Source organism: Denticeps clupeoides, chromosome 2 (assembly GCF_900700375.1).
Source record: "Denticeps clupeoides chromosome 2, fDenClu1.1, whole genome shotgun sequence".
Taxonomy (NCBI): Eukaryota; Metazoa; Chordata; class Actinopteri; order Clupeiformes; family Denticipitidae; genus Denticeps; species Denticeps clupeoides.
The window spans coordinates 22,324,529-22,343,283 of record NC_041708.1 but is presented as its reverse complement, the minus strand read 5'-3'; the positions used below and the strand labels follow the sequence as shown (position 1 = coordinate 22,343,283).

The following is an 18,755-nucleotide window of genomic DNA, read 5'->3' as shown; positions in this document are numbered from 1 at the left end:
TGGGCAGTTACTATGTGCAGAAAAACAATCGATGCGGCTCAGCAGGACAAAAGCACAGCGAAATCTCCGGAGAAAGCGCGATTCGTTCCGTCCTGTACGGACGCCGGTCCTCCATCCATCATTATCTGTCAGACACTTTAACAGTGATGATTTCATTTGTTAACGTGTGTCCAGCCAGGGGAGAACTTCACTTTGCACGGCTGACATCAGGGTTACAGGTCGTAAGTTCATCAGGACGTTGGAATGAAAGTGGGTGTGGTCACGTCCACTGATGTCCACTGATGTCCCCTGTGCATGAGGGGCCTAGCGGTTAATTGTGTCCCCATAATCAGAAGGTTGCCAGTTCGAATCTTGAACCGCCAAGGTGCCACTGAGCAAAGCACCGTCCCCACGCACTGCTCCCCGGGCGCCTGTCATGGCTGCCCACTGCTCACCAAGGGTGATGGTTAAAAGGGTGATGGTGTTGTGATGTTGTGACGCTTAGGCACATGCCCCTGTGGTCTGTGGAAGCATGCCTGTTTTCAGCCCTCTTGCTGCAACTGTGTCCCTGATGCACTGGACGTTCTTGCTGGTCCCTTTTATCAGGCAACCAGACCGGGTCTCCATCACTGCATCTCTCTGTAAAGGTACACTGCCCATAACTTCACATATTATGCATTGCACTGCAAGTGTAGTTAGTGTGAGGCTGTGTGATATACGAAATTTTTCATGATGATGTGTTTTTTAAAAGGATGCCATAATAAACGTCCTGGTCAGGTACATTTCAGGACAAGCTGCAGTGAAACGCACTTCCAGGATGATGGTTTAGGTGGCGCGCTTCAGTTGTTTAATACAGCGCGACTGGACATAAAAAACCCATAAAAGAAACCCATAAAAGAAAAAAAAATTCTAATTATTAGAAACAAAATGTGCATTACAGCAAGGTGCCCTTGTGGGAAATGTTTGTTATTGTGAATGTACAGGAACACAATGCATTTACATTTACAGCATTTATCAGATGCCCTTATCCAGAGCGACTTACAATCAGTAGTTACTGGGACAGTCCCCCCCTGGAGCAACTTAGGGTTAAGTGTCTTGCTCAGGGACACAATGGTAGTAAGTGGGATTCGAACCCGGGTCTTCTGGTTCATAGGCGAGTGGGTTACCCACTACTACCACGTAAATCCTGCATTCAATCCAGTATTCACCAGTAAGAGACATTTTGCATGCCACGGGTTTTGGGGTGTGGACGGGACAGCTGCATGTGAAGAGCTCCACTGTGTGTTGAATTGTCCTGCTCGAATTGTCCTGCTTCCTGAGGACACATGCACTGTTTAAGAGGTGCAAACTTTTCTCCTTGTGGCCGGATGCAACGTTCCTGCCGCACTGAGCTGAAGCTCAGCGGACACCCACAGAATGAAATTCCTCTTCCTCGCCTGCTGTCTTCTGGAATGGGAAGTTGTGGGGAAAAAAATCGGCGCTGTTTACACCACGCGGGTGTCATGTCATGGCTGCTTACGCTCACAATGTGCTTATTTGATGCACATACGCTGTGCCGGGTTCAACGCTGCCAGGCATCGCCATGGCAACTGACTGATTTCCAGTATTTCCAGTGTTTGTGTTGCGTGTCTTACTGTTTGCACTCTGGAACTGGTCCTGAATGAAATACTGCTGGCAAGTATTCAATGACATGAATCCAGAAGTATGTATACTAGGGATGTTGAAATCATTCTCAAAATCAGGGCATCGCAGGGCGTTGCGGTATAACAATTCTGGTTACAGAGAAGTGCAGGTAGTGACTGCCTGACCAGAGTACAGCGCCGCTCCGGGTAGGAGTTCGGCCTCGTCCACACGGACATCCGTTTTTGCTGCGCTTTGTAGCCGTGTTTCACTGGTGTTCATTCGTCACTGTTTAACGCCTGGTTGAGACGTCCATGTGAACAAAGCCTTAACTTTCATCTCATTGATGTATTTGAGAATTTGATTGTAGAAAAACTGTGATTTCAATTGTGATGAATTGATACTCGGTGCATTGACAATTGTAATCAACTCCAGCCTTGAGACTAGTGAAGGTTGACAGCTCGAATAAAAATATGGTACATATACCGTTCTCCCATTAGTTCAATAATAGTAACACCTATGACCTTTATGTGACTGTGTACATAACACCATACTATTATGTGGTGGTAGCATAGTGGTTAACACACTCGCCTATGAACCAGAAGACCCAGGTTCAAATCCCACTTACTACCATTGTGTCCCTGAGCAAGACACTTAACCCTGAGTTGCTCCAGAGGGGGACTGTCCCTGTAACTACTGATTGTAAGTCGCTCTGGACAAGGGCGTCTGATAAATGCTGTAAATGTAAATATAAATGTAAAAATGGTGGCCATGCTGAGCTACATCACGCCACCACGGCCACATTCAGACAGAGATGTGAGGCAGTCACGGTGCTCTGAGAGCGCTCTCGGCATGGTCAGGAGCATGGCGGGGGTGGCCAAGCAGCAGCCTGATGCTCACACACACACACTAAAAAAAGAACCCTTCTTTATATTCTTCAATGCACTAGTGATCACATCTAAATCGGAATTTCAAAATTACAAATTGAAACTGGTTACAAAAGCGAAGAAATACAGTAATGTTGCAATAACAATTAACAGCTGAGGAATAATAGATAATAATCCAATTTTAATTATGAAGAGTTCAACTGTCAAAACAGGATGAAGCTGGCAGATTGAGCAGTGATGGTTTGGTGGTCATGTTGAAGAAGGTGTATTGGTGGTGAAAGTCAGCTAATAATGGGCGTGGCATGGCATGGCATGACTGCCATAGAAATCGCAAGGTACGTTTTTGTGGTGCTCAGTACTAAGGGTTTTCATTGGGTTTTCTAATCATCCTTGAGTCTTGCAATAATGAACATTCCATTGGTTTCCAGAGACCATAGTCTTTCAGTACATTAATGTCTGGATAGATTATCTGCTTCATCAATTTGATGTTTTTAATGCACAAGTCCATTTATTTATATCAGAAATCCTTGTCATTTTCATGTGACAGTGGTGGCCTAGCGGGTAAGGAAGCGGACTTGTAATCGAAGGGTTGTGGGTTTGAATCCCTAACCGCCAGGTGCCACTGAGGTCCCCTTGATCAAGGTACCGTCCCCACACACTGCTCCCCACACACGCCTGTCATAGGGTGATGCAGAGTTAAATGCAGAGGACACATTTTGTTGTGTCACCGTGTGCTGTGCTGCAGTTCGGACACACACACGCACACCTCTCCAGGTACCTGAATCAGATCAACACCGCTCCCTTTGCAGCTCTGTCCGCGCCACATTTCATCTGTCAGGTCCCGCTGCTCGCCACGTGTGTCTGTGCGTTCGGTCGTTCTTGTTTTACGCCCCTGGGCAGACGGCGTGGAGACTTCTGGCCGCTCGCTGCCGGTGCTGCTTGTCCTGGACAGGCAGACAAAACGCAGCGAGCGGCTTAATTACGCGGCCTATCGCCGCTCTGCTAGAGGCAATCTGCCGTCCTGTCTTACACGACGCGCTTTAACTCAGGAATAATTAGGGATGCACGGACGCCACAAGCCTGTCCTCTTCAGATGATAGAACGTAATTGGCAGTTGCGGAACACACGAGCTCCGGCCCAGAAACGACTGTCTCATTTTTTTTAATTGCGCTATTCTCTTTCTGTTTGGTCTTTTATACCCGTTCATGCCTTTAAACAGTGACAGTGCAGGTAACTAATTAATATTTTTAACCGTTTTTCACAAGGGAGCTCCCACTGTTCAGAACTCATTTTTCTTCCAGTCCCACTGCGGGGCTTTTCTCCTCTACGTTCTCCTTTCTGTCTTCTTCTTCTTCCTCTTTTTTTTTTTGGTTTCCAAGTGAAGCCGCGTACGTGAAGGAGAAAGTTGAAAAAAAAAACGAGGACAAAGGGCCTTGAAAAGCGAGCGCGCCGGCGAACGTGGACAGTGACTAATGAAGGCTTCATTAATCAGCACATCCTCTCTGTTCCTCCCTGGCCCTAATTGAATCCACCGGCTGCGATGGGCTTTAATCTCCCCAGCCTGTCCCCTCATTAACTGCTGGCTAAAGGGTGACCTTTGAAGAGCGGGCGCGGCACAGGCGCCTCGTCTCCTCAGAAGCCCGTGGCCCTGGCTCGAGGGTCTTTTATCGCGGCGGCTGTCAGGTGGCCGTCACTCTGCCTCTGTCCCGCTCCCTCGCTGGGGGCGTGTAAACGCTGATTTGTGTCTGTCCGCCAGGAGAACCGATCTTATCCGGGCCGGAGCGAGGAAGACGGCTCGGCGCTAATTGCTCGCGTCCGTGAGGGGGAGACGTGTGATCGTGGCCGCGGGATTTGGCAGACAGACGCTCCCATAAGCTCCATACAGGTGAGTGAGTGGTTGAGCGTGGGAGTGTCTTTTATTGTCATCTCATTGCCAAACACTAGAAACAGGAAGCCGGGACGCGATGTAGGTGCTCCAGAAAGCTTCGCCCCGGGTTTCAGGTGAACCCCTTTGAGGGTCTGCGGCTTTGCTTTTTTTCTCTGTCCTCCATCTGCCATGTGCTGCTGGTCAGCCGTTTGAAGGGCACCTAGTGCATCATGGGATTTTCACCTCCGGAGGGGTGCACAGTAAGACACTTCCCCGTGTTTTCAGGGACACACGCCCCACTGGAGAGGTGGAGTTTTGGCAACTGTAATAATATTCTAAATGGCACAACATGCCATGTATGGAACTCTGAAGGACACCCACTGAGACCATTAATTATGTAGGGGAGCCATGTGGAGCACTTCATAACAGCAACCTTTTCCATTGGAAGGGAACCCGTGGGAAAACATTTCTATTGTGGGGGCGCCGCGTCCCATTTTCTCCACAGCATGAGAATTAATTAATGCAGACAGTAGATTCTGGTACCAGCTCTGTTTTTCGGATTATGCCTTGTGCCGTCCACCAAACAAGCCCGCGACTTCATCAGTCCTGAGCAGAGCCATTGCAGTCAAGGATGAGCCATCCACCGCAATGTATAGTAGAAATATACAACAGTAGCAAACTTCTTCACCAGTCAGAAGAACAACAAGTCCAATAATGTCATCGGGTCTCAGAAAAACAAAAATGGAACCAATTTTCTTACGTTGGAAGAGTAAAGAGAGCCAGTAAAAGACATCTTGCCTAAACCTTTCTATCAAACCTTTAATGTTGATTTTGAGTGATTAGAATCCATTCAACTAAGTGAGCATTCGTACATTCAAACATAATGCATCTGGGCACAAGGACATCGTTTTCCAGTTCAGTGTGAAAATCTCTTCAACATGCACTGGAATCTGCTCAGACAGACAGACACCAGCAGAAGGTCTGAATGGCCTGAACAGCATTGCAGTTGAGTTGAGCTGTAGAGTATGACTGTGTTGCCTACTCGAAACGTTTCCTGGAGATTGTTTCTGCGCTCATGCATGGGTGAATGGAACAAACAGAGCAAAGGATTCTGGATTCTTTAGAGAAACAAAGGGAAATAAGATTAGCGGAGAAGAGCCGCAATGTTTTCTTTCTGAAGTGAGCCTGTAAAATGGATTAGACTTCAAAGGACGTCTGTGATGCTGTTTGTCCAACAAATATTAAAGACACTTATTATTCAGTGGAAAAACCTGAATAAATCTGTTTTCCAGCCACAGACACTCTGTGTAGATTACAGACACTCAGCCTTTGGTGGCTTTTATACAGCACGGAACAGCTTGGATTTTTTAAATGAAATGTTAATGAAATAAAAAGAATATAATCAACAGATAAGTTGGGAACAAGTTTTGAGACGTGACTGGTTTGTAGGTGTGTAACAATAATAGCCTCACATCTTAAAATCCTGGCAAATCCTGTAGTCAAAAATTCAGTGAAGGACGTGTGATGCCCCGGTGCTCCTGGGAACAGGACCCTTCAAAAGGGAACCTGCAGGCTACAAGTACCCCGTTTCCACTGCTCTGGTTCCCAATTTTGGAAACAGTGTACATGCGCTTGTGCCTCCCTCACCCGGTGCGAACCCCATGGTGACCTCGCCATGCTCCGAGGTGCCCAGGTCTCGCCAGGAGAAGCCGCAGGAGGACCGGAGGCTGACAGCAACAAGAGGGAGCGGAGGCACGAAGCTCACCCCACCACAAGAGAAGCCCGAGCTCAGCGGAGCTGACAGAGCCAGAGACAGTGCGTCCCGACTCCACCTTTCCTGACCCCTGTGTTCCGTCCGTCATGATAAGTGTCAGTTGTGTCAACGAGCGTAAGATACCTGAGAGAGGGTCCGCATAGGCATTGGAGGAAGAAAGAGGAGAGACATGATGATGCAAAGTCGGTAAAGTCATTGTTTGCCAGGTACCACGCCACCTATTTCGACTTTTGCGCCTTTGTTGCCTGCTCATCGATATAAGAATACAGGTCCAATAATTATTGTACAACTAAAATGTACCCCAACACATTATTTACATTATTTGCAACATATAATCTTATTGCAACTATATGAAGTAAAGTAAATAAATCTCCACAAACTGAACTATGCAGTATTCATGCACTTACTTGCTAGTGAATGGTCAAAAGCATCCTCAGTATTACCACAAATAAACAGATAAAACAAGAAAGTCTTTAATGATGTTTATGAATGTGAAGGATTTAAATCATCCATGCTCCTCCAGTTCTAACCTTCCAGTTAAAAACATCACTAAAGTCAGTTTCTCTTCTTCAAGATGCAGAGAACTCACTTTTTTTATCTATTTATATTAATCCTGTGGGGGCATTACCCCATGCTTAGCGTGTAGCGCTGTTAAAATGCTCAATTAAATGCTAAAAATCCCAATGATTCCACATCCATCATGACCTAGACACCGGCGGAGTTACAAACAGACCCGTAATCAGAAGGATGCCGGTTCGAATCCCGAACCGCCAAAGTACCACTGACTGTCCCCACACACCCCCCACACAAGGGTGATGGTTAAAAGCAGAGGACACATGTCTTCACATGTGTCATATGTGACAACTGATCACTTTTCACTTTAGAAATTGAGATTATTAAACTTATTAAATGGACTTTGGAAGGGCTCGGCTCGGTAGCACCACAATAGACTTCAGGCCAAATTGAAAACTTTACAAAAAATAAAACAACATTAGTTCTCGTGCGGAATGGATTTCCTTTCAGGGAAGCCGCATAATCCATGTAGATTTAGGTTGGCAAAACTACACCAGATCAATAATGGGTGGAGCTCCCTGTACTACCGGCAAGATTGCAGGAGAGACTCTGATGTCGCATTTTCTTTTCAAGCCACAGGAACTCCACTGACAAATCTTTCGGGACGGGAATAGTAAACACGGCGGCTATCTGGGATTAAATTGTGCCCGAAAGTCGATAGTAATCCTGTAAACAAAGGGGGGTAACGAAATGAACGATTCGAGCAGCAGGCCTGGCTTTTTGTTGCATGCTCACAGCTCCGCAGAGAAGAACATCAGGTGGGACTTGCACGTGCAGACACACTTATTCACAAATCATCTTCTCACACACATATAACACCCTGAAGTTTGTTATGTTATGTTGGTTTTATATTGCTTTTCTTAAGGGAATTTAGGGGAATAAATAAGCAGGAGTGGAATTTATTATGCTGTTGTTTAAACGCTTACAATAAATATTCTGAACTGTAAATGTTTCTGACATAGACAAGGTACTAACTACCCACGTATGGTGTGCTATGAGTGGCAAAATTACATAGATAAATACATCGTAATTAAATAATTGAAATATTTCACAATTTATCTGATTTTAACACATTCGGATCATCTTGAATTACTTCTAACAGTCTGACTCGTCAAACGAAGTGGGCGGGACAAACCCTGATTTAGCCTGATCTTGTACAAATTACCGGTTTGGTCTGAAGCTGTGTAATGTCCAACATGGCGCTACAATTCATTTTCCAGCAGAGCTGATAAGAGACATTGTAAGATTAGACATCATCGAGGCAGAGGGTACTGAACTTGAATATATAAAAGTTTATCAAGGTATTTCAGCACTTTCTGGCCACTATCTTGAATGGTAAAGCCCATGAATGGTAGCACCATGTTGGTAAGGACACAGACTAGATTAGCATTAGCCCCACCCACTTATTCTGACGAGTCAGACTGACAGATAGAAGTAATCCATCATGTGTTGAATGTGCCAAAATTAAATAAATAGTGAAATAATATTTGAATTAATTAATAATGCTTATATTTTCCATTTTAAACCATTCGTGACTAATTTTATTATTTAATTATTAATGTATTTATCTATTTCTCTCACGATCACCGAAACAGGAGACAGCGATCCGGAAGCAGAAGAAGATGGAGACAACACTCAGAATAAAATGCTCTTTGGTAATTATTTCTCACAGACACTCACCTTTTTGTATATCGGCTGCTTTTTGATTCTCAACCCTTTGCCTGTAATTCGACGTCTTGAATGACAACAAACTGTTCATCGTGCCACAACAATCCCGATGCCCCAAGTTTTCACCAACCAGACCTCTCAGTCCCTGACCGTACTCAAGCCAGCCGTATCCCTTTTCTGCCCTGTTCCGGTAATGCAAAGCTCTCCTCCCACGACCTCAGTCCCAACGCTCCCCACTGAGCCCAGTTCTCCCTTCCGTGCCCACTCACCTGCAGCCTCCCTCTGCCGAGCCCAACGCCTGGCAGGCCGCCTGTACGGTCACCCCATGGTAGCTTTAGCCTGACACTTCTGGTCCTCATGATGCTTATATGAAACTGACACTTTTAATATCTCAGTCATTGTTATATAACATATCGTATGACAGCATGCACAAACTGACTGTGTAGCTACCCTTAGTAACTCTTTGACTCATACTGTCGGCTCTTCAGTCAGTTGATCCAGTTGATCTAATCTCTGTGTTTCCCCTGCTGTGTAGGGTCATTTCGGTGTCTCTGTCGGAATAAAACTACCGTTTGAAGGCATTTTAGGGCCCCAGGCAAAGGGACCTGAAGGGCCTTAGATCAGACCAAACCACACCTAGCTACAGGGTCTGCTATTTTAGGGATTTTAATTTGTACCTAAAGTAGTTAATTTGACAGCTAATCATGTGAGATCATTTTTTTTTTTTTTTTTAAACTTTTTTTCAAGTTAAAATGTGAATGAATTCAATAAAATCAGTATTTCTAAACACGATCGCTGTGGTTTGTGAGAGGTATTAATGTGGGTGTGTCAGTATATTCTTCTGTCATTTGATGATGGTTTTTATGACAATCTTGCTCAGTCTGTCAATGTTTCCAGATGGCCTCTTATTCAGGTAGATGATGGCATTTTCTAATTAAAATTCAGAACTTATTCAGGCTTATTGCAGATTTATGGCTATGATGGAGGTACATAATCAGCCATTCTCAGGGGCCGGGTCCAGCTTGGAGCCCAGGTTGTGACAAGCCTGTAGGCAGCTCAGTACTCAAGCATTATAAAGTATTTGTCAAGTTTATCATCCAGATTGGGAGGATTTTAATACAGATAAATAATACAGATTAACTGTTAATATTACCATTTTAATAAAATCTTTGATAAAACTTTTGCATTGTATATCAGTGAAGTTTTGACTGAGTGGATCTTTTGAAACTTTTGTGTTTCAGAAGCATTTCATAGTACACACACACTAACACACTATTTTTCAAGTTTCCTCATAGATGTGTGGCACCAGTGCCCACCTGCAGCAGCACACTGATTGCACATCTAATGCACATGATTGTGTTAAATCACTCGAGTTGATTAAAACGAGGGAGGTGGGTTGTTATTTGTCCTGTGAGTGAGTCATGCCTGGCCTGGGCAGCTGGAAACAGGGCGAACGGCCTTCAGACACACGCCAGCTGTAATTCTGAGGTCTATGAAATGTGCTCTTTACCAGATGTACCTGGTACCTTCTTTGTCCAGTTGTAAAATTTTAATTGTGTAGGTACACTGTTAATCAAACTCTCACCGCCCAAATCATACCCACTACTGACCAGAAAGTATTATAGCGTCGTGCAATTCTCCACAAAGCCGTGACACTGGTGGCAGAGCTGTGAAAAAAGAGTACAACACAACCCAGACATATTCTGAAAGCAGCTGGTCAACCCAAACAGATCACCAAAGAATGGCTACTGTTGATGGACTGGACAATGGGCCCACCAGATCTCACCTCTTATGGCCATTTCAGACTGGGAACATCCAACAAGAACTGCAGGTTTGCATGCACTATCTAGACACTAGCTATCAAACCATCTAGCCATCACAATTCGGTCTTTGTCAAAATTAATGAAGTCCTTCCTTTGGCTTCCATAACCTAAGATCCATAATTTCAAGGACAAAATGTTCACGGGCTGTTTAAAAAATGTCCCCCACCAACAGTGTAATAATCAATATCAGTGGTAATTATATTATGGCTGATCTGTACACATTAAGCAGCAACAGATTCTGTTTCTGCAAACTAAGGACAAGAAAATAATTCCTTGGAATCCTTGCAAAGTTTCTTAAGAGTTTCTCTGACAATTGCTTACTGCAGTGAGGCGGTAATATTTTTTCTCTTCTTCCTTACCATACACAGACCTGACAAATAAAAACTCAACGCCATTATTGTTCAGCTGTGCATGTACCTGTATAATACCATGCAACCTCAAATTTAAGTCTAATTTGGTTTCCAAACGCCTCACTCTCCGAGGAATCTTCTGTGTGTAGCCAGCGACAAGGCTGACATGGTACCAGCTCCAAATGAATGGCGTGTCTAGGGAGCAGGTTTTATAATTATTCAATTATGAAAGTATGCCCAAAATATTTCATGCTTTCTTGATTTAATTAAAAATCATTTGTGGGGATGTTTTTCCCTGTCTGGAGAAATGCAAATTAAAGCATAGAACTCTGCGGCATGGTTTTTATGTCCCCAGGCCACAGGATTCTGCCGGATCCTCAGCTGGGACTGGCCACAGCCTGTACAGAGGTGACAGGCTATTTGCGTTTGTTTCTTTTGGGTAAAACTACAAATGCATACTGGCAGTGGCAGCGACTGCAGCACATATATCAGTTCTCTCGAAGGGCTTATTCAGGTCAGGATGGCGGAGCCTTTCCCAGAAATCTTCAGGGATGACCCCTAATGCTGCAATTTAGCCTAAACAGAATGCCTTTGGAGAACCAGAGAAAACCTGTACCAGCATATCTACCCAGCCTGTGTGTACAAGCATATCTGTATGAAGTTTTCGGAGTTTTTACTATTTACTACTGCAGTGGTGATGGGTCGGCAACGCCGAGGTCAATTTCATGCAGGGGTTGAGCAGAGGCTGCGGCAATGGGCATGCGGGTGGTCAAAATTATCAGGAGCAGAATGGAAGGCGGAGTCGAGGGTAAATCCAAAAGATGAGTCAAACAAACAATCAGGCAGTAGGTAATACAGGGTAAAAGGGGTAAACCACACCGATGAGCGAGCGAGGATTCAAGTTGATGGCAAGAATTTATAGAGGAAGCCAACCTCTTCCTGGTCTACTTCCGGGTGGTCATCCTTGTGGGCGTCCGTGCGCACTACTGTTTTAGATCTCCAGTTTTTTGTCTGTAGTTTTTGATGTCTGCAGGATCAGCGGTGGGTTTCTTTAGGATTGGAAGAACCCTGGCTGTTTTACAGACAGGTGGAACATGACCAGATAATCTTTTTTTCTCACATTTATGATGTGATTAATGAAGTGGATAAGGTCAGGAGAGATTGTATGGAGTATTGTGGAGGGGATTGGATGCAGTGGACAGGTGGATGGATTGCCTGTAGATATGATCTGGATGAGTTGGCAAAATCTTCAGCGGTTATGGAAGATGGAGCAGGGGTAGTTGTTGGAGAAGGTGAGCATGGACGATTAAAAGAATGGATCAAAAAGCTGCTGCTTATCACTATTCCCCTACAGACTATGTCTATGTGAAACTATCACTGATTGACCGTCAGTGTCTTGGTCTTAATACCCTCCGGTCTCGGCAATATCTTGGTCTCAGTCCCCACACACTGCTCCCCAGGGCACCTGTCATGGCTGCCCACTGCTCGCTAAGGGTAATGGGTTAAATGCAGAGGACACATTTCGTTGTACAAAGGGGGGGTTGGCACTGTGTGCTGTGCTGCAGTGTTTCACAATGACAATCACTTCACTTCAACACTAGCACACAGGTGGAATGGGAGCCATGACAATGAAAGTTAGAAGGTTCCATTTATCTTAGTTTCATACATACAATGAATGATGATGACACACAGTGGGTATTTTTGCAGCACAGTTGGAAAATCTCAAATTAATTTTCTAATTAAAACACTGACAATCCATGAGCATGTTTTGTTGGGTTGTGGGCATGTTACTTAGAAAACGTGTGGAAATTACGGAAAAAGTGACCAGATAGATGCTGCATTACACCTGGTCAAGTGATGTATTGACACAACGGAGTTTATGCAACACTAAATGTTATAGTTCTTATAGTCTGATTACTTCACTGATGGTAACCTGAAAGCACATTCTGTATAAGGGTGTCTACCAAATGCTTTAAATGAAAATGTAAGCGTAAGTTTAGAGTAAGTTGTATGAGAGATGTCAATCATGCCTACATGCCCTCCCCCTTTTAATCTTTATTTTATAAAAATATAATTCAAGTTTATCTTCTGGGTGTCAAAATCACATACCAACAAATAGGCCTGGGTGTGTAGTTAGTTCCTTCTCTACAAGATACAGGTAACTAGCAAGAAATCACTTCTTTTTTCCATCTGTTTTTGTTACACATGACATTCGCATACATGTTTGTTACATTTCCATGAAAACCGGGCTCATTATGTTATTGGAAAAGAATGCAATTGAATGGTTGTGATGGCAAGTAAATTGTTTGGATGCAGATTATTGCTGTTTGTTTTAGCACAACATAATGCTAAGTTTGCCTCTCATTATTTATTACATGCAGGCCAGTGTACCTGTTCACAGAACGCATGCATTCTCAGACAGGTTGTAAGCCATCTCTGGAAGCTAAATCATCTACATTTCCCCTTGCCAAACTTCAGAGAAGAGATGGGTTTTGCAGAGGGGCACAAGGCAGTGAGACAGGGCCTGTCAATCAGGGCCACTTCTCATTAAGGTGGGTAAATGAACACAAGCCACATAATCACCGCGCTCTTGTTTCCTGCCGGCGAGACAAAGTGAACTGACAGATATAATGACACATTATTCCGCGCTTCCTGCTGGCCAAAACGCTTTGCTTTTTGTTGAGCCGAGAGCCTAAATGAGAGGTATCTGGTCAGTGTAATTGCTGCCTTTTGTTCAGTTGGCACCGTTGCCTATTATTTAGCATCACTTACATTTCACTGTGGCTGAGCATGAGGGGAGTTCACTCTACAGCATGTACGACTCTATCTGCACGGACGCGTTGATGCTAAAGCACAAGAGTAAGACACATGGGACACATGTGCCAACACTGCACCTCGCCAACAATGCACATTTACATCTTAGATGTATCATTTTAATAAGTTGCTGGCTAGTTATTAGAAAAAAAGTCAGCAGGAATCTATTATATTGACAATTGATCTGATTTTATGGTGCATCAGACAGTAAGTGTGGAGACATTCACATTTACAGCATTTTGCAGACGCTCATATCTTGATCGATTTACGAAAGTGCTTTTAAATATCTTTAATTGAAATCTGTCATTTGGTTAACTAAGACCCAATCTGTAGATACCAACAGCTTAATAACTCAGAAGCCCACACGTTTTTGAAATATCTGTAAGAGGATTTTTTAATCAAAGAATTTCCTAAAAAAGAAGGAAGCTGGCATTTGAAAATCTAGTGGAAGTTCATTCCAACACCTAGAAGCCGAGACAGAGAGGAGTATAGATGAAGTCTGCCTGGGTAGCCTATAGCAATAAAAACAGAGGAATCCAGCTAGTGTTGCGGTGAAGGAATTGACACAAGCAAGATCGGCAACGTGAGATGGATGAACAATTAAATTGTTAATTGAAGACAGTTTTGCTGTTCTAACAGCATTTATTTGATCTGTAACACTCTGAAGGGCAGTCTCTGTGGAGTGAGTTATTGTGAAACAGACTGTTTTTGGTCTTTTGGGAAAGGCAGGGAGAAAGCTGATTGTAGATGGTATGTTTTTCAAGCAACATTAAAATCATGTACCTATTTTTGGCATTCTGAATAACTCAACTGTTCATCTAATCAAGTTAAACTACTGAAAATGGTCAGGGTGAAGCCACACCTGATTTAACTCGGGTGGTAACGAGTTCTACCTGAATCAGCTGTGCTAAATGTAGGAAAAACGAAAAAACGTGCTGGATAAGTGTATTCCAGGACCGGTTTTGGTGATCCCAATCTAGTCTTTGTATAACTGGTACTAGTTATCTAATGAGTGCAACACTTGGCTAGTCTAGAAGATCATTAATGTTGATTACGTTTCCTATAAATGTGGAAGTCTTACACGGTGGTGATTGTAATGTGGCGTCATGGGTTGGTGGTCAGTAGCAGTGTTGCTGTGGGGAGGTGTTGTAGGGGTTTGTATGGGTGCAGTTTTGCTGGATGTTAAAGGTCAACCATTTCCAAAGCCTGTAATGAATCTGCCTCCGGTTCCTGCCAGTCCCCCCTTTATCCCTGGTGTGCCTGCCCATCCCCCCTTTGTCCCCATGATGCTGGGGCCACCTCAGGTTCCTGCCAGCCCCCCCTTTGTCCCCGTGATGCCGGGGCAGCCCCAGGTTCCTGCCAGTCCCCCCTTTATCCCTGGTGTGCCTGCCCATCCCCCCTTTGTCCCAGTGATGCCGGTGGCTCCCCAGGTCTCTGCCAACCCCCCCTTTGTCCCCGGTGTGCCTGCCCATCCCCCTTTTGTCCCTGTGATGCCCCAGGTGCCCGCCAGCCCCCCTTTTGTCCCTGTGATGCCCCAGGTGCCCGCCAGCCCCCCTTTTGTCCCTGTGATGCCCCAGGTGCCCGCCAGCCCCCCTTTTGTCCCTGTGATGCCCCAGGTGCCTGCCAACCCCCCTTTTGTCCCCCAGGTGCCCGCCAGTCCCCCTTTTGTCCCCCAGGTGCCCGCCAGTCCCCCTTTTGTCCCCCAGGTGCCCGCCCGTCCCCCTTTTGTCCCCGGGATGCCCCAAGTGCCCACCCGTCCCCCTTTTGTCCCCGGGATGCCCCAAGTGCCCACCCGTCCCCCTTTTGTCCCCGGGATGCCCCAGGTTCCTGCCAGTCCCCCAATTGCTCCTTTGCCTCAGGGAACTGGTGGGCAACTTCAAGATCCTGGAAGTGTTCAGCAGCAGTTGCTTGGTCCAGTAAAGGAGCTGACCTGGAAGTTTCCTCAAATGCCAGTAGAACCCACATCACCCCCAGTGCAGTTTCAGCTGAGGGAGCCGGTATCAGTCAGCAGTGTTGCAGCTACCTGTGACGAGAATATGGTGCACGTGCAGGTTAAGAAGGACCTGTTTGGTTCTGGAGATCTCATCCAGGCATCAGACATCTCGCTGGGAGGCTGTGGGGTTACTGGAGAAGATTCTGTGGCTCAGCTGCTGTATTTTCAGTCTTATTTGCAGTCCTGTGGCAGCCAAGTAGTGGTGAGTTCTGGTTCCTCCTCGGTCAGGAATCTGTTTGGAATTTTTCCTGTAACTGAGGCTTTAATTTTTCCCCTCTCGCACAGATGACCAACGATACCCTGGTTTATTCCTTTTCTCTGACTTACGTACCTACAGCCATTTCTCACACTTCTGCTCCAATTGTCAGAACCAGTGGTGCTGTAATTGGGATTGAATGCCACTATTTGAGGTGAGCTCTAGCTTATCTGATCTCCCATGCTTCTCTGTATTTAGCGGTGCTATTTGATACCGCTTTCTTCTTCCATGTGACCAGGCTTCACAATGTGAGTAGCAATGCCCTGCAGCCTGCCTGGATCCCATATGCTGCTACTAAAATTGCAGAGGAGCTGCTGGTCTTCTCTCTCAAGCTCATGACTGGTAGGTACAGTTGAGACCCCCTGTTTCACTGTGTAGGCTGTTACCAAACTTTGCATTTCTCTTCAGATGACTGGCAGTTTGAGAGGCCTTCCAACGTCTATTACATGGGAGATCTGATCAATTTTGAGGCTTCTGTCAAGCAGTACAACCATGTTCCCCTCCGGGTGTTTGTTGATACCTGTGTGGTCACCGCTGTCCCTGATGCAGCTGCTGCTCCCAGTTATCTCTTCATTCAGAACCATGGGTGAGGAGCAGCTTCATTTCTTTATGGCTTAGTTTACGATGTGCTGTAGTCTAATTTTGCTCTCATTTTATTATAGGTGTCTGGTTGATTCCAAGCTCACTGGCTCGTCATCTCGCTTCCTGCCCCGTACACAGGATTTCAAGCTCCAGTTCCAGCTGGAGGCTTTCAGGTTTCAGCAGGGTGACACGGGCTCTGTACGTGTCTCAAGCTAGCCCTTCGCTCTCATGGTTCTACCACCTTTTGCATGGTGGCTGACCGTCCGTATCTCTCTTGTTCCAGCTGTTCTTCACTTGTTTGCTGAAGGCAACAGCGGCGGCTTCCCCGACTGATGCGGAGCACAAGGCCTGTTCTTTTGTTGGACAAAAGTAGGTCTAGACTAGTTTGCTGCGTTTGCGTGTACTTTTTATTCAGGCCCTGATCTTTCTATGAAGGTGGGCTGGTGCGGGTGGAGAGGACCAACTGTGTAGCTGCTGTGATGGTACTTGTGGGTCCAGGAAGGCAAGAGATCTGACCTCTGTCTCTGGTATGTAGATTAAGTTTTGTGGGTTTTAATTATTTATTTTTTTATTCCTTCTGTTAAAGTGTGTTAGTTTTTATTTTTTCCCCCAGAGTCTGAGTTTGAGGAAGAAATTTCTCTGGGACCGTTGATCATTACTGACTTGCCGGAGTATGCTGGTTCAAGCTGTTAGTATAAATAGTTTAAATAAATCTGAAATATGTATCTTTTTTATTATTATTATAAAATTTCTTTTAATTCCAACGCAATGCTAGTGGTGGCCTAGCGGTTAAGGAAGCTGATCAGTAATCAGAAGGTTGCCAGTTTGAATCCCACTCCACCAAGGTGCCACTGAGCAAAGCACCGTCCCCACACACTGCTCCCCGGGTGCCTGTCATGGCTGCCCACTGCTCACTAAAGGTCATTGTTAAACGCAGAGGATATACAGGGTGGTCCATTTATATGGATACATCTTGATAAAATGGGACTGGTTGGTGACATTGAACACATTTTCTAAGGGGTCAAATCTGTAAATAACTCATGAAAGAATAAAATTACAAGCACACCATTGTTTTTCTTGTGAAATTACCAATACATTTGATGTCACGTGACCCTCTTCCTATTGGGGGGGGGGGGGGACAATAGTTAGATCTAATAGCCACTATGGACTAAATGCAAGTGTGCGACTCAAACTGGACTGCTTAAAGTGCAACAGGGGACATGAATAAATGTGCAAAATTGAATGGTGCATTTAATAGATTAAATTACAGCTACCTATCCAGAGTGGAAAGTCCCTGGGTTTTCATGTGCCTGATGGTCTGTGGGATCAAGATGTTGCAGTGAGGGCTAGATGGCTTCGGTACCTTTAGCTGAATGATAGGAGGGTGAAGAAAGCATGTGAGGGGTGTGTGGTAAATGTTATGGAGGGAAGAGACACTCCGATCTTCTCAGCTGGCTTCATTATCCGTTGTAGGGTCTTGTGGTCTGATACGGCTCAGTTCAAAAACCAGACAGTGGTGCAACTGGTTATAATGCTCTCAATCCATTTAAGAGCTACATTTCATTGCCCTGTACTTGTACATGTGTAATGACAATAAAGTTGAATCTACTCTAATCTAATCAATAGTCCCTCTAAAGAAGGTGGTGGGAGATGGGCTTTCCTCAGCCTCTGCAGGAAGTAGTGACGCTGCTGGGCTAAGGAAGCGGCCCCATAATAAGAAATCCTGATCCACCGGGGTGCCACAGAGCAAAGCACCGTCCCCACACACTGCTCCCAGGGCGCCTGTCATGGCTGCCCACTGCTCACAAAGCGTGATGGTTAAAAGCAGAGGACACATTTAGATGTGTGCTGTGCTGTAGTTCTTCTTTCTTGAAATGTCAGACCTGTGTCTGCTAATGTCAAAAAAAAATTGTGGCATTGTGTAACTGCTCTATGCCTGAAAAGTCTGTATGGCAGGGCAACAGTGTCACTGGTGCTCCAGGCAAACACAGTCACAGTAGTTTTGCAAAGGATCACCAGCACCCATAAATCTGGACACCAGTCATGTTTGCAGGGCTTGGGCAGATGAATCAAACACTGAATCAAACACCTTACTGCTTTTTTTTTTTTTTTTTTTATTATTATTATGGCTCTTTTTCTCTTTTCTTTAAACATTGTCTGTTACTCATTTGCACACCTTCACTCTACCAGTTACACATATTTTATGTTAAAGACATAAAAGTGTAATATTTGGTTATGTTTGCAATATTTGCATATTGGTTAATTGTTTACTTGCAACATTTGCAATACTATGGTCTGTAGCAGTTGCAAAAAGCATTTCACTGCACATCATACCGTGTATGACTGTGTATGTGACAAATAAAATTTGAATTTGAATAAATTTGAATTTGAATACATTTGAATTTGAGCAATTAAATTTTGTAAAAGGAAACTAAGATTTCAATTGTCTCCTTTACAAAATACTCCAATAATTCACTGTTTACAGGATGTCTGTGTTGACATGTAAAACAGAGGAGAATAGAGTAAAAACTCTCTCTCTACACAAAAGCACTGTATTCAAATCACTCCA

The 18,755-nt window shown here is 44.8% G+C and overlaps 1 protein-coding gene across 1 annotated transcript; it reads left to right on the top strand.

Annotated features, from left to right (window-relative positions):
* Positions 1-2,361: 2,361 nt before the first annotated feature.
* Positions 2,362-16,559, top strand: LOC114769195 (zona pellucida sperm-binding protein 3-like). Its single transcript, XM_028962003.1, has 8 exons — positions 2,362-2,454; positions 4,243-4,371; positions 14,855-15,550; positions 15,634-15,758; positions 15,843-15,946; positions 16,013-16,190; positions 16,267-16,384; positions 16,470-16,559. The coding sequence occupies exons 1-8, from the start codon at positions 2,362-2,364 to the stop codon at positions 16,557-16,559; spliced, it is 1,533 nt and encodes a 510-aa protein (XP_028817836.1).
* The last annotated feature ends 2,196 nt before the right edge of the window (positions 16,560-18,755 follow it).